This window comes from Phascolarctos cinereus, unplaced genomic scaffold (genome assembly GCF_003287225.1).
Source record: "Phascolarctos cinereus isolate Bilbo 61053 unplaced genomic scaffold, phaCin_HiC Scaffold_726;HRSCAF=1367, whole genome shotgun sequence".
In the NCBI taxonomy this organism is placed as follows: domain Eukaryota; kingdom Metazoa; phylum Chordata; class Mammalia; order Diprotodontia; family Phascolarctidae; genus Phascolarctos; species Phascolarctos cinereus.
In genome coordinates, this window is record NW_027556098.1 from 201,334,871 (window position 1) to 201,354,513 (window position 19,643).

Genomic DNA, 19,643 nt, shown 5'->3' on the forward strand with positions numbered 1-19,643 from the left:
TCTTTTGCTTGATTACCACTAATAGAAGTGCAGCTAGGTGGTAGAATGGATTGAATGTGCATCCTGAAGTCAAGAAGACCCAAGTTCTAATCCTGCCTGTGTGAATCTGGACAAGTCATTTAACCTGTTTGCCTAAGTTTCCTCATCTGTAAAATGCAGATGATAATAGAACTTACCTCCTGGTTATAGCAACTGTGCTTGTGAAGCTGATTTTTGGAATCCCGAAGTAAGATTCTATATTTCATTTTATTTGTTTTTTCTTTGAATATTCCATTCAGTATATACTAGTCTGTCATGATCTTTTTTAGGATCCTGATTCAATTATTTTAGTTATCCTCTGAGCTTTGTGTCATGGGCAAATTTAATCAAAATATTATATATACCTTTATCCAAATTATAGATAAAAAATTTAAATGGCATGAAACCAAACACAGACTCTTGAAGCATTCCATTGGATTCCTCTTTCTAAATTGACATCAAGCCATAAATAAGTACTCTTGGCATCCAGACATTTAAGGAGTTCAACATTGACCTAACAGTACTAGGCTCTTAGTTCACATTTTTTTCCATCCTGTTCTTCAAATAAAAAGAAAAGAGAAAGAAAAAGAAAAGACAAACTCTCTTAAATGTTTTGATAAAATCTAGGCCAATGGCATTTATAGAATTCCCCTGGTTGTTATAACTAGTAATCCTGTTCAGAAGGAAAAGGACTGTCTGACCTGACTTGAGCCTGTCCTATTTGATGACTTGTTCCTCAATTTCCTTGACCTTTCTGTAGCATTTTGCACCACTGATACGTCTTATTCTCTAAAACTTTTAGATGTTCTCTCTTTTCTTCTTTTTCTGACATTACTCTTTCTTGATTCTTATCTTACCTGTCTGACTAGCCTTTCCTTTGTCTCCACAGTTCATGTCCCCTCTGCCATACTTTAAGTGTAGGTGTCCCCAAATGCTCTGTCCTTCTTTCTATATATATTTCTTCTCTTGGTAATCATATCTACCACTCAAGCTTCAATTTTCACTTATTTGCTAATGATTTCTGAATCTATATATTTATTCTGTTCTCTCCCCCAAGTTATAGAATAACATTTCCAATGCTTATTGGACATTTTCATATCTATATGCTTGCAGTATCTCAAAGTTAACCTGTTTCAAAGGAAAGACAACCTAATATGTCCCTCTTCTCAACTTGTCCATTTCTGTTAATGATATGATCATTCATCCAATTACTCAAACTAAAAACTTTGAAGCCATCTTTGGTTCTTCCTTCTCCCTCTGCCCCAATATGTAATCAGTTACTAAGCCGTGTAGATTCTATATCCATTATCTCTTTCATATGTCTTCTTTCTTTTTTTTTTGGGGGGTAAGGTGGAGTATAGTCTTTCTTTGCATCCCCAGTGCACAGCAAAATAATAGCTACCTGATAAATGCTTGTTGACTTCACTTGTTGATTCTCTAATCATTCAGGCCATCAAATTTGACACCTGGACTATTACAATAGCAGTATATCTGTGCTCCCTATTTCCAATCTTTTTCCTTTCCAATTCGGCCTTCAAACAGGTGCCAAGTCAAACTTCCTAATACCTTGACTGGTCATGTCCTTCCTTTGCTCAGAAAATAACAATGGCCACATAGAATTAAATATGGATCTGTTACTTAGATGCTTCCACAAACTAACTTTAAATTACCTTTCTATCCTTATTCTATAATGCTTCATTTTATACATTCTATGTTTCATCCAAACTTGATCACTACCTATTCTTTAGTCCTGTCCTGCCCTTATTTACCTTCCTGCTCTATGGAGATTGTGAGGAATATCTCTTTCCTAGAAGATACTCCCACATGGCTTGCCTGTTTAAATCTTTCTCTTTGACACCTTATTCAGGCCTAATATGCTTTACATGAGGAGCTTTCTTTCATCTCCACTACCATCTGAAACTCCTCAAATTTTTTTCAAAGCATGTTTATATTTGTCATCATTTTCTAGAACCACATTCTATCAAGAGTCAAAATTTTCTTCCACATACATTATTCTACCTCCTGTTAAGCCACCTGACACCTTTTAATTTTTTTTCCCCATATTTGGTATCTTCAGTGACTTATACAGAGTCAAGGGCACCAGAGGCATCTAATAAATACTTTTGAATTGAATGGAAGAGGAAAAGGAAACATAAGAATTAGAAGTTGAAATGGATTTAGCTGAAAAAGCAATGGAGAAAGAAAAGGGCAAGGAAATAGGAGGAAGGGGAAAAATTGGGGAAAAGAAGAAAAGGATGGAGAAGATGAGGAAGGAGAATAAAGAATATTATGAGAATGAAGAGGAAGAGGACAAAGAAAGGATAGTGATAAACATGGCCAGCAGGAAGAGGTGGAGAGTGATGTACTTATTTTGAGTAAATTGCTGAATTGTATCATCAGAAGCAATAATATTGCTTTGGTAGACTAAAAATTGTCATCATTACCTAACAAAATCCTTACTTCTTCTTGGAGGATATTCTCCAGTGTTTGGGCCAGGAGAGAAATTACTATGTCTAATTTCAGGGCACATGGTAGGAATAGAATATCACCAAACATTCAATATAGCATTTCCTTGTTTATTGTTTTCATCTCCTTTTGGCATATTTGAAAGGATATATTCAGCCTTTCTCAACTATTCCATTAAATTCACAATTAAATCATAACTTTTGGAAAGGAATCAGGCAAAACCACAATTCAGGTTTTTCCCTTTTATTTAAATAGAAATGTAACATTTTTCTCCCCCACTTTTTGTAATCTTCTTTTATTAATTATTGATATTGAATTGAGGTTCAATTGAGTTTCCTAGTGGAGCTATAAGAAGCAAGTGCATGTCAAAATCCACAGCAAGCCCTTTTCAGTTAGAACATGATAATGTATTATGTACATTAACTGTAATCAGTGGAGGCCAGAATATCATAATTTTCTCTCCTTTTAATAGCCAGCATATATATGTATATACATGTATACATATATACATATATGCATACATATATGTAGCACTTTACAATTAACAAAGTGCTTTACAAATCTTATCTCATTTTATCCTTGCAACAAACCTGGGATGTGCTATTACTCCCTGTTTTACAGATGAGGATATTGAGTTAGGCAGAAGTTAAATGATTTACCCAGGGTCACACATCTAGTAAGCATCTGAAGATGGATTTGAACTCAGGAATTCCTGAGTACCACCCAAGTACCATAATTTAGCCAAGGCTAATCACCTCGCAGTACTGAGGTAAATTATCTTAAAAGAGCTACTCAAATGATGTGGGGGAGTACATATGCATCATGGAAAATTATACTCGGAGTAGTGGTTCCTCTGTCCTCAATTCTATTCTATCCAAATACTGATTCTAGGAAGGACTGGGCTTACCAAAAATCAGTGTTTTGATTTGATCTGATGACAGATCACACTCTCCAGAAAAGTTCTATTCATTACTTATCGTAAGTACCTGATAAATACTTCTCCATTAGGTATTCATTATAAAGCAAAGAAACAAACAAACAAAAAACTTAAGGCATTGTTTTAATAGTTAGCTTTCAGATTCAATAGAGATTGACTCATAGTATGTGGGTATAAATGGGCTTTTAGAGGCCATTTGGTCCAATTACTACTCATCCAATGAAAGAATTATTTTCTTACCATATTTGACAGGTTGTTTTCCCCTATTAATTACTTGACTCAATAGTCCCTTGTATCATTCAACAGTTTTAATGGTTAGAAAATTCTTACTATGGAGCATAAGTCTACCTTTCACATCCACTCATTTCTCAGTTCTTTCCTGTAGAGCTAAATTGCAGAATACCCTAATTTGAATACCAATCCAGAATAGAGTCCTTAAAAGTGTGAAGATAAATAGGATGTCTTTACTCATTTGTCAGTTTTCCAGGGTAAATATTTCTTTAACCATTTTTTAAATGACATGTTTTCTATACGCTGCATGGTTCTGGCCATTCTACTTTGGACAGTAGAGTTTTTAATACATCCTTAAAATGTGGCCAGAATTGAACCTGTTATGTTTGGTTGACCTGTTATGTGTAGTTAACTAGTTCAGAACACAGTAGGGGCTGTTTCCAGTACCTGGACAGGAAGAAAAAAATATTGCTCCTATTTTTGCTGCATTTATCCTTTGTTGGCTTCTTTTCTTCATCCAAACTTTTAAAGGTAAATATTACTTAATGTGATGCTTTATCCTTTTCTCTCTTTATACTAGGCTCCTTGGTTGATTTCAACATCATTATTACAACTATATAGATAAATCATATGCATATATTTATATAGTATATATTTATACATGTACATATATGTACACACACGCACACACACATATACCTAAATCTGTCCTTTCTTTTTCCCAATTTCCAATTTGCTATGAGACATCTGCAATTGGATGGCCTATAGGAAATTAATTCCAACATTTCTATAATGGAACCTATTTACTCCTCACTCACCCTATCTCAGACACAAACTCTTCTTCCTGACTTCTGGGGTGGGGTTGTCACTGTCATATTCTAATTCCTACTTCTCCCTTTACCCCCCACATCCAAACAATATCTGAATCTTGTGACTTCATTTTCTCCAGTACCTTTTAAACTTAGGGTTTTATCAGATACCACTGTAAGCAGTGCAGCACAGAAAAGCTCCACCCATTATATAGAAAGGACAACAAACTATGATGAGTATTCTTCAAAGATTGTCTGAATTACTACTTCCTATAGGGAGACTTTTCTGATATTCCTATTTATTAGTATTCTCTCCCTTTTCAGATGAGCTTTCATTTACTATTTATTTATTTTATTTATCCACCCCTAGAAGTTAAGCTTCATGAGAACAGGAAAATTGTTCTTAAGAATATTAACTCATAGTAAGTGCTTAATAAATGTTTATTGCATTAAATTGCAGAATAGTGAACCTGACAATTGTCATATACAGTATTAAATTGATGTAATCTCACCTTGTACAAGAAATTTTTCCCAATTCCTTTTTATTCTAGTAACTTCCCTCTTCAATTATCTCCAATTTAGCCTGTAAGTATTTGTTTGTATATAATTATTTGCATGGTGTTTTCCCTATTAAACTGTGAGCTCCTTGGGAGTAGAGCCTGTATTCTGCCTTTCTCTGTATCCCCAGCACACAGCCTGGCACATATTAATCATTTAACAAATACTTATTAACTGATTATTGATTAATATAAGTATATGGTGAGCTAGGCTTTTTTTTGGTTTTGTTTATTACTGTTTTTATTACTGGCAGTACTATTTCATAAGCCCAGAAACATTACATCCTTAATATTCCTGACCTAATTTCCTGAACAGTTGATAATCTATTTTAACTTAACTTTGGGCCAGTTCACCTATAAAATGCAGTCCAAACATTAAGAAATTTCAATTTATCCTAAAAGTAGGTACTGCCAGACCTAATGAAACTGATGCAAATAAATCTATTATTTTCCTTTCCTCATTCCAAAAGTGAATTTCCCATTTGGGACATTTAAAGAAATGTAAAATAATTTTTTTACAGCTTCTAAAATCTAATAATGCCAAGAAAAGATGAAAACCTGATTTTCCAAATGTGAAAAGCAAGTGAAGCAGATGTTACTCAAATGGTGAAAACCAACTTAAAACAAATGATTCCTGATATACTTAAATAGTTAACAAAAATTTATTGCAAGAGATATTTCATCACTGGATTTACAGTTTCAAAGAACATAGTACAAAACATAGTGCATCCGCTTTCTAAACATTAAATAGATGCAAGTACACAAAGATTAAAAAACAAAAGGGCGTACTTTACAACATAAATTACAGTACTATAAATATATTTTATGTACATTATACATCATCTAAGACAGTTTAATATACAGTATATAACTCATATTAGTTTGCCACTATTTAGTGCATTAATTATATCATGGGTAAGAACGTTAAGGATACATTTGCATCATTAACTTATAGTAAATGATTTCAAATTAATGAGGCCTTATTTAGGCCTGTTGATTTCCACCATTTACAGATCCAGTTTTCAAATGAAATGAGCACTTGCATACATAGCAGTAGCTTTCACTTGGATATTCCCTTTCCCCCTTCTGATTGGTGATTAAAAGAGAGGTTGGAGAGGAATGACAGTGGGGTGGGGTGAAAGCAGAGAAGGAAAAAGGGCATGGGGTAGAGGGGGAAAAGCCAGATGGCTGGGATGAAGAACTGAAGATGGAATGATAGGCAGCTGAGGAGGTGCAACAAAAGTTGTGTGACCCGCAGGGCAAAGTCTGGGTCCTACTGAAATCTGAGGTAAAGGTGTTCTGGTGAGAGTTGGAACTTGGGAGAGAAACTGTTGGTGGGGCTGGAGTACTTTGAAGGTTCCTGCAGCAGCAGCAGCAGCAGCTGCAGCTGCAGCAGCAGCAGCATGTTGCTGCAGAACTGTGTGGTGGATAGTAGTTACCGAGGTAGAACATAGGGGCTGCTGCAAAGGCAAAGGCTGCAAAGGAGGGCTAGCTGCTGCAAGGTAGGTGGAGCAAAGGTCAACTTGACCTTGGTAGGCAGCAGGGTTGGGGGCATGATGTGTTGGTAGGCCTCACATGGCAGATCTTTGAATTTTTCATGGTTTTCTAAGGGGAACAGTAATGTCTGATCTGGCAAAGCTAATGGAGCAAGGATCTGTTCTGTAGTTAAAAAGGTATGACCATTTATATGTGCTTCTTTAAATGGTAATGGTGGTTGGCTGTTAAGGATTCCTGAATTATACCTAAGCCATTCACTTGCTGCTTCATTCATCTTTTCTTGGGGGAGAGCTTCAGCAAGTTCATAATGGCAAAGATAGGATTTAGGTGGAGATGGACCAAAACTCCTTTCAATGTTAGGCAGCTTCAAAGGAGGAAGGTTTTCACTTTCATGTTTTTCTTTTTGCTCCATCATGTTCTCACTTGGTACCTTTGATAGGGCATTAGATTCAAACACAGAGTCTGGAGAATGTTTGAGTTCAAACATAGAGTGAGGAGAATGTTTGAAAGCTTCTGGAAATTTATCTGGAATATTCTCCATTTGTATATACTCAATTTCTCTGTTAATTTCTGGAGGAATGAAACCAGAGGAGTTCAAAGTTAGCTTGTTCTGCTCTGTCTCTATTTGTTCTGTAGTTCTTGCAAAGTCAATGATAGGTTGTGGTTTTGCTTCTTTTGTGTCCTCCTGGGTCATTAACTCACCCAGGTTATTTAACGAGATTTTTCTTTCAAACAGCTATAACTCAATTTCCTTCTTAGCTCCTGGTCTCTAAATCCAGAACGAAGTCTAGTTCTTTTCCTCCTTCTTTTCTTCTTAGGCTTGTAGGGTTTAGCCAAAGTCCTTCTTGGTTTCAAATGATGTTCAGCTAAACAACTCTGTCTATATAAGCTTTCATCTGATGAGCAAGAGTTTGTATACTGTCTCTTTTTTCGATAAGATCTTTCAGGTTCATTAATAAGTGAATTGTACCCTCTTTTGATGGATGGGTTCTGACCCAGGCATTTCACCTCATTTTGGTGTACTAAACAATTATGGTCCACACTACAGCTAGATGTTCTGATTTTCCAATTACAAAATGTTCTGGAGTATGTTAGGTTATGTTTTCCAGAATTGAACAACATTTGTTTTGTTGGCCCATGTAAAATAGTTTTGCACTTTCATGGAAATTTTTAGAACTGACAGTTTCACCACTGTTCTGCTTTGTATTCCAGATCTTACACATTCTTTCTTTCTTGTGTAGGTAGATGGGCACTGATTTAGGCCTTTTGTCAGGTAATTCATGTGGTTCCTCTAAGTGCTTTTTAGTTAACCAGGTATTTTCACATTCATCACTATCTTTTTCTGAAATTGCTTCCAACTCATGGTTCTTTGCTGCATCAAATGTGATTAGTCTCTGGTTCCATTTTGAAAGAAGCATCTGACTCTTCTTTGGTTACTTCCCCATAATGATGCTGACATAACTTTCTTCTTCTTTTCTTTTTTCTACTTCTGTAAAACCAGTTTTCATGAGTTTCTTTTAACCGTGTTTTATTGTGTTTCTCATCCATAGTGTCTTCCCTTACTTGTTTTTTGGTGGAGATGAATTTATCTGGTTTTCCAATCCTATATGGATCATCTTCAAGCTTTGTGCCTATATCCTCCTTGCTCTTTCCAAAATCATAGCCTTTGGTATAATTATCAGTTATAAGTGATATGGCATGGCTATACTCATTTCTGCTACTTCTAATTTCATAACCATTGGCCTCTGCAATGGAATCATCCTTGCAATTTATATCTGGACTCCTGCAAGAATCTTCAGTCATTTGCTGAGAATGAAGAACATTTAAATTATGTTTATTTTTTTCAAGACTGTTTCTTGATCGAGTAGACTTAAAGTCAAAGCATAGAGGATTACAACTATAAGAAACTGATGGTTTAGTACTTGTATAAATCAACATTTCAGATGGCCATTGAAGAACTGTTGATCCATACTTACTAAGCACAGGCACAAAAGGCTCCTGTGGTCTTCTACATATGTCCTCTCTATTCTGCAGAGTTGTGCTATCCCCATCAATATTTGGAGGGACCAAAATTTCAGGTGCCAGTGTTTTACCTTCAGATTCATTAAGGGATGAATTGCTGCAAAGATTCTTAGAATTTTCCTCTTGGGTAGTGGGTAAAGACAAACATTCATTATCAATCGAAATAGCTGTTGATTTATTTCCTAATAGTTCAGATCCATTAGAGTCTACAGATGTGTCTTGATTAGTAATGACATCTTTGGGTTTTGTCTGATCTGTTAAGACAGTTGGATTTATGTTGCCCTCAGAATCAGCTGACAATGGTAGTTTGGGCTGGCAAAAAGGGAGCACTAATAAAGTATCATCTTTATTCACAGCCTTCTTTTGTCTCTATAGTTTCAGGAGTTTCTTCTTTTTCAGAGTACATCTCCCCAAGAGGATGAAATGAATTTGGCTTCTCTTCAGGATTCAAAACTACTTCTGTTGGTAAAGACAATAGACGGTGACAAATTCCAGGGACAAATCTACTTTTTCTGTTAAAACCATTTTCTGTAGAAGCATCATCATTGTATTCAGAGAAAGCTGCAGCTGAAGATTCCAGCTTCACTGATGCTTTCTTTGGAAAGGCAAAAGAAAATCCAACTTTCTGCCCATGGACTCCTGGAGCTTGGTCTCCAAGATTGTTGGGTTTTGCTTGTGATTATTTGAACTTTCTGGAGCTGAAGCAACAGCATCAGCATCTTTAACATTCTGATAACTGTGAATCATAGTATCCTTGAATTCTTCCTCTTTATTTACTGAATCTACCACATCTCTTCGTGAAATTTCATTAAAATTCTCTCTCACTGTAACAGTGGTTGACCTGAACATAGGACCACTCCCAGGAGCACTGAAAAACAAAATAAAACAAAAGTATCATATTTAAGAATGTAAGAATGATGATTAGGAGGACAAACATTTGAGCTTATTGTATGCTAATATCTTTATCAAATTATGCAATTCAGGGAAAGATATTCTTTTAGATATGAATCAGCTTTAAATGAAGTGGACATTTCCCTAGTGTATGAATAACAATTCATTTCACACAACATAACAGTATGCACATTTATCTGTTTTAACTTCAAAATCACTTTTACAAATGAGTTCTTATATTTACTTTCCATGCAGTATACTTTATTAATGGCACTGATATACGTATTCAAATGGTTTTAAATCTCATGTGTTTTGGCATCAACATAGCATTGCTAGAATCTACCATCCAATTCACTATAAAACAGAAGTGGGTATGAGTTATTTTTATCTTAATTCTTCTATAAAACGGTTAAGTTGCTAATGTTAAAAGGATCTCTTTGAAGTGGTTTCATGTTATGAACCTGGAGGATAGCAATGCTTGCATCTCCTAATGTGGCTTTCTACCAAGATCCTACCAGATCAAAAAGGGCCAGTTATGATGAATGCTTTAAATATAGTTCAATTTTATTTAGTGTAGTAAGTGATTTGGGTGTCATTGGTTAAACAAGAATAGTTTTTCATAAAGATATTCTCAAACACATTTGCAATTTTTTTTTTTATTCTGAAAGTAGGTTCTTGGAACAAATCACTGGTGAGCAATTTAAAAGCAAAGGTCAAGAGATGGTGCAGTGATATCTTCACTCAAGTGTCTTCAAGTTTCCACTAAGAGAACCAGTCAACCAATGCTTCCAACCACTATAGTTTAAATAGAAATAGAACTTGTAGGGTTTTTTTTAAAATAAACTAAAAATATGTGTCATTTTAGCCTCCTCTGAAATGTGCATTTAAACAGGTTTCTGCATAAAATTCCAATTCAAATTACTGCTTACAGCCCACGGAAAGCCATGAAAATGTATGTGCCGTATTCTGAGAGTGGATATAAATAGAAATATGCCCTTCATTTCTACCTCCAATTTTCTTCTGGAATATCTTTTTTTTTAAAAAAAGTTTAACATTTCATTCCATTCTCACCACGTGGCTTTCTTCCGTAGCTCAGCCAGCTTGTGTAGTCGTTGAAGAGCCTTTTCCTGTTTTCTTTCATCTTTCCTGGATTTAGATGCTATATTTCGAGCAAATTCTCTTTGTTTTAATTCCTTGAGCCTCTGTTAGGAAAAGAAATGTGGAAAGTAAAAGAAATTAATAGTATGTGGTGCCATGGAAATCCTGATTAATTTTTTTTAAAGTACATTTTCCAAACTTTTAACTTTTATATTTTGACTTCTAATAATGCTATAAAGCCATGATAAAACATTGCTGACCATTTGTGCTCTGCAAATGTGTATGTAGTCTTGGATGATTTAAATGGCTCCAGAGTTCAATTCTCCTGCCTCATGGTCTAGAAAGGAGGCTGGATGGAGATCTAGTTGTAGTAGGGTAAGCTTTAAGAGTTTGAATAGATGAGAGATCAGTTGTGTTGTGTGATTCCAGAAGAATAAGCTAATATAGAGTTCAAGAGAATGCAGACAGAATGATTGAGTGCAGGGTCTAAGGTGAGTGATGGAAGGCAACAGAGATATGAGTCATAGTTTGAGTAGGGAATGTATCCAAATTGGTGAAGTAGGGGAACATGGCTTAGAAGTAAAATGTAATATGGGCATTTTCCCTATCCAACTCATGGTCAGCTGCCAAGAGTTAGTTCATATAAAACTTAAAGGAGAAAAGCCGAGTGAGGAAGTAAGAAATATGTGGGAAATCAAAAGGATCAGACTAGATTCCATGTAATCAACTAATAGTAGAATGCTCCTCTCCTTGCATAAGGACTCCCACTAATCATTTGCATTTTGAGAATAACTGAGCTGCACAGAACTGAAGAATAATAGGGCATATTAAGACTATCTCTCCTGGAAGAACTCCCTGGTTCTTGGTGACTAGGCTTGGGTTGTGTTATTGTTCAGTCATTTTCAGTGGTCAATTTTTCATGACCCCATTTTGAGTTTTCTTTGCAGATATACTGGAGTTGTTTTTTATTTCCTCTGAGTAAACTGAGACAAACAGGTTTAAATAACTTGCCTGGGGTCACACAGCTAGTGCCTAAGGACATATTTGAACTCAGGAAGATAAATCTTCCTGACTCCAGACCCAGCACTCTCTCTATTGTACTACTTAGCTACCCATATTTGGGTAAATAAAACCAATTCTAGAGCTTAGATGTTCTAAACAAACTTTTTTGTGTATTTTTAAAGCAGATATCCTTCCCAATAGACCAGAAACTAATCATGATGGTATCAATAATCTAGTAGATTTTAATTCAAAAATTCTGTCTAGTTATTGTCTTATAAATGCCACCCATAGTCACATGGAGTAGTCCCTATGTTCTAGGTTCCTTGTATCAACTTGAGTTCTCAGTTCCAGAAACAGACTTTGAAGAGCTCAGGAAATATCCAGGCTAGGAGAGGTAGCGCGTAGATATAATTCCTAAAACTGAGAAAAGCTGAAGCTGGTAGACCTATTGATTTTGAGAGTTCTGAGCTATAGAAGAGTTAAAGGCAATTATCAGGTATGCCCAGTAATTCTGGTACCAGTATGGTATGTCCCAAACTCCCAGAGTAAAGGGACACCAGGCTTTCCAAGGAGGGGTGAACTAGACCAGCTTCAAAAAACAGAACAGGTCAAAGCTCCAGACTGAAAAGTATTGGGATCAGGCCAGCGAGTGGCCACTGTGCTTCCACTGTACTTCTAGGTAAGATAGAGAAACCCAATCTAAATAAAATATTAAAAATATCTAATTTATATAAGTGGTTCAAGAGCAAATCTACTTAGTGCACTTTTTGTCATTCATGTTGATATGTAAAAAACCATATGGTGGGGATACTACAACTAACTTGCTGTCTCTGTTTCTTTGTCTCAGTCAGTTCATCTCTCTCTGTCTCACTCCCTTCCATATTACTGTTGAATCTTTTCCACTCATTCACTCTCTACATAACCTTTCTCAGATAAATATTGACTTACTTAACATATCACTTAATATAAATGCTTCCTACAACATTAGGTGTTTATCTATGATCCTTCCCTCATCATACATTTTTCAAACTCAAATATGTCCAATAGGAATGAGTCATTTCTTATACCTTTAAATCATCCCAGGCCATCAGGGAGCACACTATCATTGGGCCTGTGGTCTTAGGTACACCAGTGGTACTCTCTATTTCTGAAAGCCATCTATTAACACTAGGGATACTCTGGCCTAGTTGGATATACCTAGTGATCCCTCTGGACTTTCTGAGAGTTTTGTACTGAAGAAGGTGTTCTGTCTAGAATTCTTTGAGGTTAAGTAGCTGAACTATTGAGAGGGTTCCTATAACCTTCCTTATCTATTAATTTCTGAAAAGGAAGCCTAGATTAGACATTATATATTGAAAATCCAAACCTAATCTCCATTTTGACAAGGTAGCTAAATTCCGAGGGTCAGCCAATAGTCTGACATACTAGATATTCCACAAATAGGACACTTCATCATTCAGCTCCAGACATTTTCTCTGGCTGTCCCTCATGCTTGAACATTCTTCCTCAACTCCAACTATTCACCTCTCTGACTTCCTTTAAGTTCCAAATAAAATCCCACTTCTACAGGAAACCTTAATTTCAGTGTCTTCCCTCTTTTAATTATTTCTATATTTTCCTGTATGTAGCTCACTTTGCATATATTTGTTTGCATGTTGACTCCCTAATAGATTGCAAGCTCCTTGAAGGCAGAGACCATCTTTCATATCTTTTTGTACCCCCAACCCTTAGCACAGAGCTTGACACATAATAGATGCTTAGTAAATGCTTATTGATTGACTGATTGCTTTTATGGATGGATTTCTACCCAGGGGGAAAAATGATTTATAAATGGATAAGTGAATAGTTTTTCCAAGTATAAGTTTGTTATGAACACTGTAAGATGTGATTGGTAATTGCTAATTACCAATGAATGATTGGTAATTGAATAAGTAAAATCTAGCCCTCTACACCTGGCTAAACCAAGACTCCTTATCATGCTTTATTTTCATATCACATCCAGTCATCTACCCAGGCTATTGTGTCAACTGATCTGCCTGCCATCTGCACATTGTCCTTGCCCTCCCTTTTCTATCTCTTATTCTAGGCACAGTAATCAATCAATAATATCACTGCTTGCTCTTTTTTGTGGTGGCAAAAAAAAATGGAAATTGAGAAGATGCCCATTAATTGGGGAATGCCTAAACAAACTATGGTATATGAATGTAATAGAATATTAGTTTGCATAAGAAATGATGAGCTGAGTGAGGTGGACTTTAGCAAAACCTGGAAAGACATATATGAACTGATGCAAAATGAAATAAGCAGAACCAGATAATTGTACACAATAACAGGAACACTGTGTTATGATAAACTGTGAATGACTTAGTTTTTCTCAGCAATATAATGATCCAAGACAATTTTAAAGTACTCATGATTAAAAAAATGCTATCCACATCCAGAGAAAGAACTAATTGACTCTGGATGCAAATCAAGGCTATTATTTTTGCTTTCTGTATTTTTTCATTTTTTTTAATTTTAGTCTATGTTTTCTTTCACAACATGACTAACATGGAAACATGTTTTACATGATTGCACATGTATAACCTACATCAAATAGCTTCACAACATGATACATACATGTTTTACATGATTGGCACATGTATAACCTATATCACTCAAAATTTTGTAAAAATGAATGTTAAATTATCTTTACATATAATACTATTAATAATAAAACAAAAACATAATATTATTACTCATGGACAGCATACAGTTTGACTGCACTGTGTGTCAACTCACTGTTCTTAGGACTCCTCAGACTAAAACTTTCTTCCCTGATAAAGAAACATCTCTTAGATATGTTGTCTCTACAAATTAGAATGTTAGCTTTTGAAAGTAAGGATGATCTCTCTTTTTTTCCTTATGGGTATCCCCATAAATTCAGAGCCCAGCTCTGGGCACATGACAAGTATTTAACAGGGTTTTTTTCTTCACTGATTGATTAGTCAATGATTCTATTCATGAAGTCATGAACATTTGGAGATTTAGTGGTAAAGATAGGTGTTTTTAGGGTGGTAGATCAGCTAAGTTAATGTAACAAAATCTTGCTCTACAGAGAAAATGATATTGGTGGTAGGAAATGCAACACCAGAGATATTTAAAGGTCAAATTTTCTCATTTGGTGTGGCTTTGAGAAGGGGTTGATGGGTCATTGAAGTACCAATAATAGCTGGCATTTAGGTAGTGCTTTAAGGTTTGCCACAAGTTTTCCTAATATTGATCTTGTAAAGCAGGTAGTATAAATGTTATTATCTCAATTTTATAGATGAAGTAACTGCTATTTCTTCACAGTATCTTTCCCTTCTATCCCTTTAATCAATGTTTGCTGGATTAAATTGAATTGAGGTTCTAAGTGGCTAAATGACATGTTCATAGTAGCTAATTATTGTTTCAGGTAGAATTCAAAGCCTTGCTTCCCAATTCCAATTACAGTGCCCTATTGACTATACCACTCTGTCCTCCTGGTTTCAAAAAGTAAAATGCTCTCCAAAACATTGGAAATATTCTAGTTCATGGTCTGAGATAATGTGCTCATGGTATCTATAATCACGAAAGATCATTTGGATAATTAAAGATGCAGTTTCTATACCTCTGGGTAGCGCAGTAGAGTGTATAAAGTGAGTCTTTTATGCAAAGCAAACTATTAGAGTGATAGAATTCTAATCCTGGGATGCTGACAGATCTATTTTATGACTAGCAACAGGGAGAGATTGATGTTAGATGAACCCCAAGTGGGAGATGGTCTCTAGTAGCTGCTAGAAGCCCTGGATCTTGGGTAGAGTAAAGGAATTCTCTGCTCAGTATTTGGATCTACTGTCAATTCAATTGCATAATTTGAGGAACAATATGGTAGCAAAGGATCTAATTCTTTAATTTTGGATATGTCAACAAAATCTTGGTTAGAATAGATATGGCAGTTCCAGAATGATTACTGGTGGTTTTAAGTGGCAATGACTTACTGCTACTTGAGTGGTTTCTCAAAATTTTGGGACAAAATAATGGAAACCCAAATGCTCCACTTGATGCCACCATTCTACATACATGCAGGTCATGGAATGCTAATCACCATTCCTTAAGAAAGTTAGATTAAGCTAGAAGACTTGAAGTCAAAGTTTCAAAGTAGACCAGTCTACTGAGTCTTTGAATGTGACCTGAGGAGAGTGAATGCTGTACTGTTATTGGGAATGGCTCTGGTATGTCTCAGGACCCACTTTCATTAGACCAGTGCAAGGGCAAGGAAGTTTTACCACCTTTTTATTTTTCTTTTCTTCCCTCAATATACCTTATAATTCAATAGCATTACCTGATTGCTTGCTATTGCTCCCACATGACACTGAATTTTCTGATTCTGCCTTTCCACTAGCCATCCCCTTTTATTTAGAATGATCACCTCACCCACTGGCTACCCTGATTTCCTTCAAGACTTAGCTTATATCCTTCTGCTATAAGAGGTCCTTCCTCATCCTAAATGATCTTCCCTGAATTTGTTAATCAAGGATACTTTTTTTTTGTCTGAATTCTCAACTCAGGGCCTTTAAAGGAACTAGAGAAATAAATATACCACCAAATACAAATCCCTTACTATGCGAGCTCTTCAATATGTTGCTTTTCAATTTGGTGCTTCAGTAGTAATTCAGATTCCTATTGTAACTTGATCAGGATTTCCTCCAAGAGAGACACCCTATTTATTGCAAATAGCATCATCACACTCAGCGCCATCATGAGAGTAGGAATACTGGCACAAATTGCCATTCTTATCTTTGATACAAGTTAACTACACAGTATCTTGTTGCATTTTCCAGTTTAGACAAGCAAAATAATACGTACTATACTTATACAGACTGTTTCATGCCACAGAGAGGTAAAAGTATCAGGAAAATCAACCTCAGCTTTGTTATAGTAGTTCCTATCATTGTGCCTGAGCCTTTGGGTCCTGGCGAAGCATTTCTTACTGCCACATTTGCTTAACTTGAGTAAAGTCTGAAATGGTGTCTATGGTGTCAAATCTACTTGACCATGGCAGAATTACTCTGAATAGAGGTTCAGTCAGTTTGAATAGCTATAAAATCCCCACTCACAGAAGGAAACCTAGATATGCCAGCCTCTTCTAAACTAGTATCATACATTACATTTGGAGATAGAGCTACTGATTTACCTTTGATGATTTTTTGCAACTGATTTTTATAGCCTTTGAATAGATCCCTGAGACCCGCTAGTCCTATGATCATTGTTAACTGCCTCCTCAGGGTCACCATTTAAGAAGGATACCAGCCATAATTCACTTCACTCTTGCTTTGACTCCATCGCTTTCTCCTCCACTGCCAGATTATCTTCTGCTCAGGTACCCTTCCTTAAAGCTTTTCTACCCCCTCCATCCATATATATCATTTTTTTTACACTTAAGTGTAAGCTCCCTGAAGTCAGGAACTGTTTTTCTTCTTTGTATTTGTATTACTAGCACTTAGCACTAGCAATAGTAAGTAATTAATAAGTGCTTTATCTATATATCTATCACATAGTATAAAATAAATCAGTTCTTTTCCAAAGAATGTTAGGCATGAAGACTTAAATATACAGTATTTAAATATTTGCAAAGGGATTTATCTCATTTGATCCCCTTAACCTCATGGAATAGATGCTATTATTATTTCAGTTTTACAGATGAGGAAACTGAGGCTGGGAGGGTGAGGCTCCTTGCCTAGGATTCAAACTGAAGTATTCCTGATTCCATGTTTAGTACTATATACACTGTACTGTACCTAGCTGCCTCAAAGAAGAAAAAAAAGACACTGAAGCATAGTTTCAACATATGTTCTACATCAATTTAGTGCTTGGGGTTGATTCAGGCTGAATGTTAAGCAATCAGGCAGATTACTAATGAGCAAACAGCTTTAACTTTCAGTAATGGACCAATCACTGAATGCTCAACTATTTAAACAGCTGAAATATATTGCATTAAGCAAAAAATAATTTGGATCATCAGATAAAACAACATTTTAGTGCTTTATTTTTGCACAATCCAGATTTATTTTGGGGCCAAATTTAGAGATACCATAATGTTTTTCTTTTAGTACTCTGACATTTGTAACACTCCAAACTTCAAAGTAATTTTGAAATTGATTATTATGGGGAAGTATTTCTTGAAAATTAATTTGTAAACACACATATTACTCTAATACATTTTTCTCCTTGTACTGTGAATATGTCTGCAGCTTCTCATAGGAATTAGAAGGAAGCAAATTATCTCTACCAATTAAGAAGATAAAGCTATTTATAAGTAAGAACAAAAATCTTTGGAGAATACCATTCTCATTAGTATTACACAAATGTGGTTTGGGCTTTATTAAAGTGTCTTGACCTTTGGATTTTTTAAAAAAGTTTTTGTATGTGAAAAAAATAGCTTTTTCTTGTCTGCCAACTCTTACTTCTTCCAATGCTATCCAGGTCACACCACTGGTTCCCTTCCTATCTTGAAAAAAAAGCAAATCATTACTGTAAGGATGTTCTGGGTCTCTCCTGGGACCCCATTACATGAATTGCTCCTACAGCCTTTTTTCATTGTGGGAGGTAAGGGTTTTTGAGGTATGTATCATTGAAATTGTCCTCAGAGTCAAGAAACCTAAATTCCATCACAAAGTTTACAAGCACCCTTCAGAGAAAACTTGTGGGAAAAAATGAACAATTGTTTTGAACCACAAGCTTTCTTTTGAATTTTATTCCATGAAAAAATGTTTTCTGAAGTGTCTTTTTTTGTCTTTATGTCATAGTCATTTGCCATCCTGCTTCTCTTGATTGAATCCTTGTGACAAAGGGGAAAAATAAGCAAAGATATCCTATGATGACTTTGTCTACTAATACATACAACATTCAGTCCCTGTTATTTTTCCTAACTCTGACATTAGAGCAGAGATATGGCTTATCATTCCTTTTGATCTCTCTGTAGCATTTGATACTGCTGACCATCTTATTCCTCTGGATCCTCTTCTCTCCGAGTTTCTGAGACATTGTTTTCTCTAATTTTAAAAAAGTATCCCAGAAATACTTTGATTGATAAATCATGAAGTCTATAAATTACTCTAGGTAATATTGTCACTTTTAGTATATTGGCTTGGGCACTATTCATTGGAATGAATGGTAAATATTTCAAGTTATTTTTTCCTTTATTCCTAGAAAATGTTTATAGATATATTTATATAAACCTTTTTTTCATTGATATATTCATTCCTAGAAATTTAATGAATTTTGTAGTAATTTTGAATGGAATTTCCCTAATTTCTTACTTTAATTGTTTTTAATATCTAGTACCTCTTGCATAGAAATGATGATGACTTTTGTGGATTTATTTTCTATCATGCAATATCATTAAAGATAAAAAAGCCTCATTGGTTTCTTTGATTATTCCAGATGTTTTCTAAGCTTACCATCTTGCTATCTACAAATAGGGATAATTTTGTCTCTTCTTTGTCAAAAAGTATACATTTGATTTTCTTCTCATCTTATTGCTTATAACTATATAATAGCACGGAGAAAGAAATTAACCTCACCTTTGTTTATTATAACTCTATTTGCATCATAAAAATGAATTTCTTAGAACCTTCATTCTCTGTTTAGGAGGGGTTTTTTTTGTTTGTTTTCAAAGGTACTAATCACTTTTTAAATATTTAATAACATTTTCAAGTAAATCCATCAGATACTCCATTTATGACAATCAATTTCACTTTCTGCGATTGAATTATTTATAATACGATAGGGTCACCCCAGAAAAATGCTAAGGAGTTACTTGACTAATTTCACACAGTTAATTAAGGTTGGAGAAAATATTTCTCTTGTTTGTTAGAGTGGATATTTTGGATTTTGGAAGAAATTAATCAATAACCTTTAAATTCTCATTTTTCTGGCACAAAGTTAGGTATAAGAGTTTCTGACAAAATGCTTTGTTATAGATTCACCCTGTTTGTTTTTTATTTTAACAGTATGATTGTCCTCTCTTGTTTAAACTGGTTAATGATTTGGTGTGTCAATTTTGTATGTATTTAAAGACTTTTTACTTTTTAGTTTATTTCTATCTCAATC

At 35.1% G+C, this 19,643-nt stretch overlaps 1 protein-coding gene across 1 annotated transcript in view; it reads right to left on the bottom strand.

Moving 5' to 3' along the window:
* Positions 1 to 5,677: 5,677 nt before the first annotated feature.
* The window catches only part of ZNF804A (zinc finger protein 804A), a 400,085-nt gene continuing 386,119 nt past the window's right edge, over positions 5,678 to 19,643 (bottom strand). The window contains 8 exon segments of the mRNA XM_020978671.2: positions 5,678 to 6,516; positions 6,519 to 7,235; positions 7,238 to 7,639; positions 7,642 to 7,894; positions 7,896 to 8,894; positions 8,896 to 9,212; positions 9,215 to 9,405; positions 10,500 to 10,630. Coding sequence (XP_020834330.1) covers positions 6,116 to 6,516; positions 6,519 to 7,235; positions 7,238 to 7,639; positions 7,642 to 7,894; positions 7,896 to 8,894; positions 8,896 to 9,212; positions 9,215 to 9,405; positions 10,500 to 10,630 — 3,411 coding nt within the window. The 3' untranslated portion in view covers positions 5,678 to 6,115.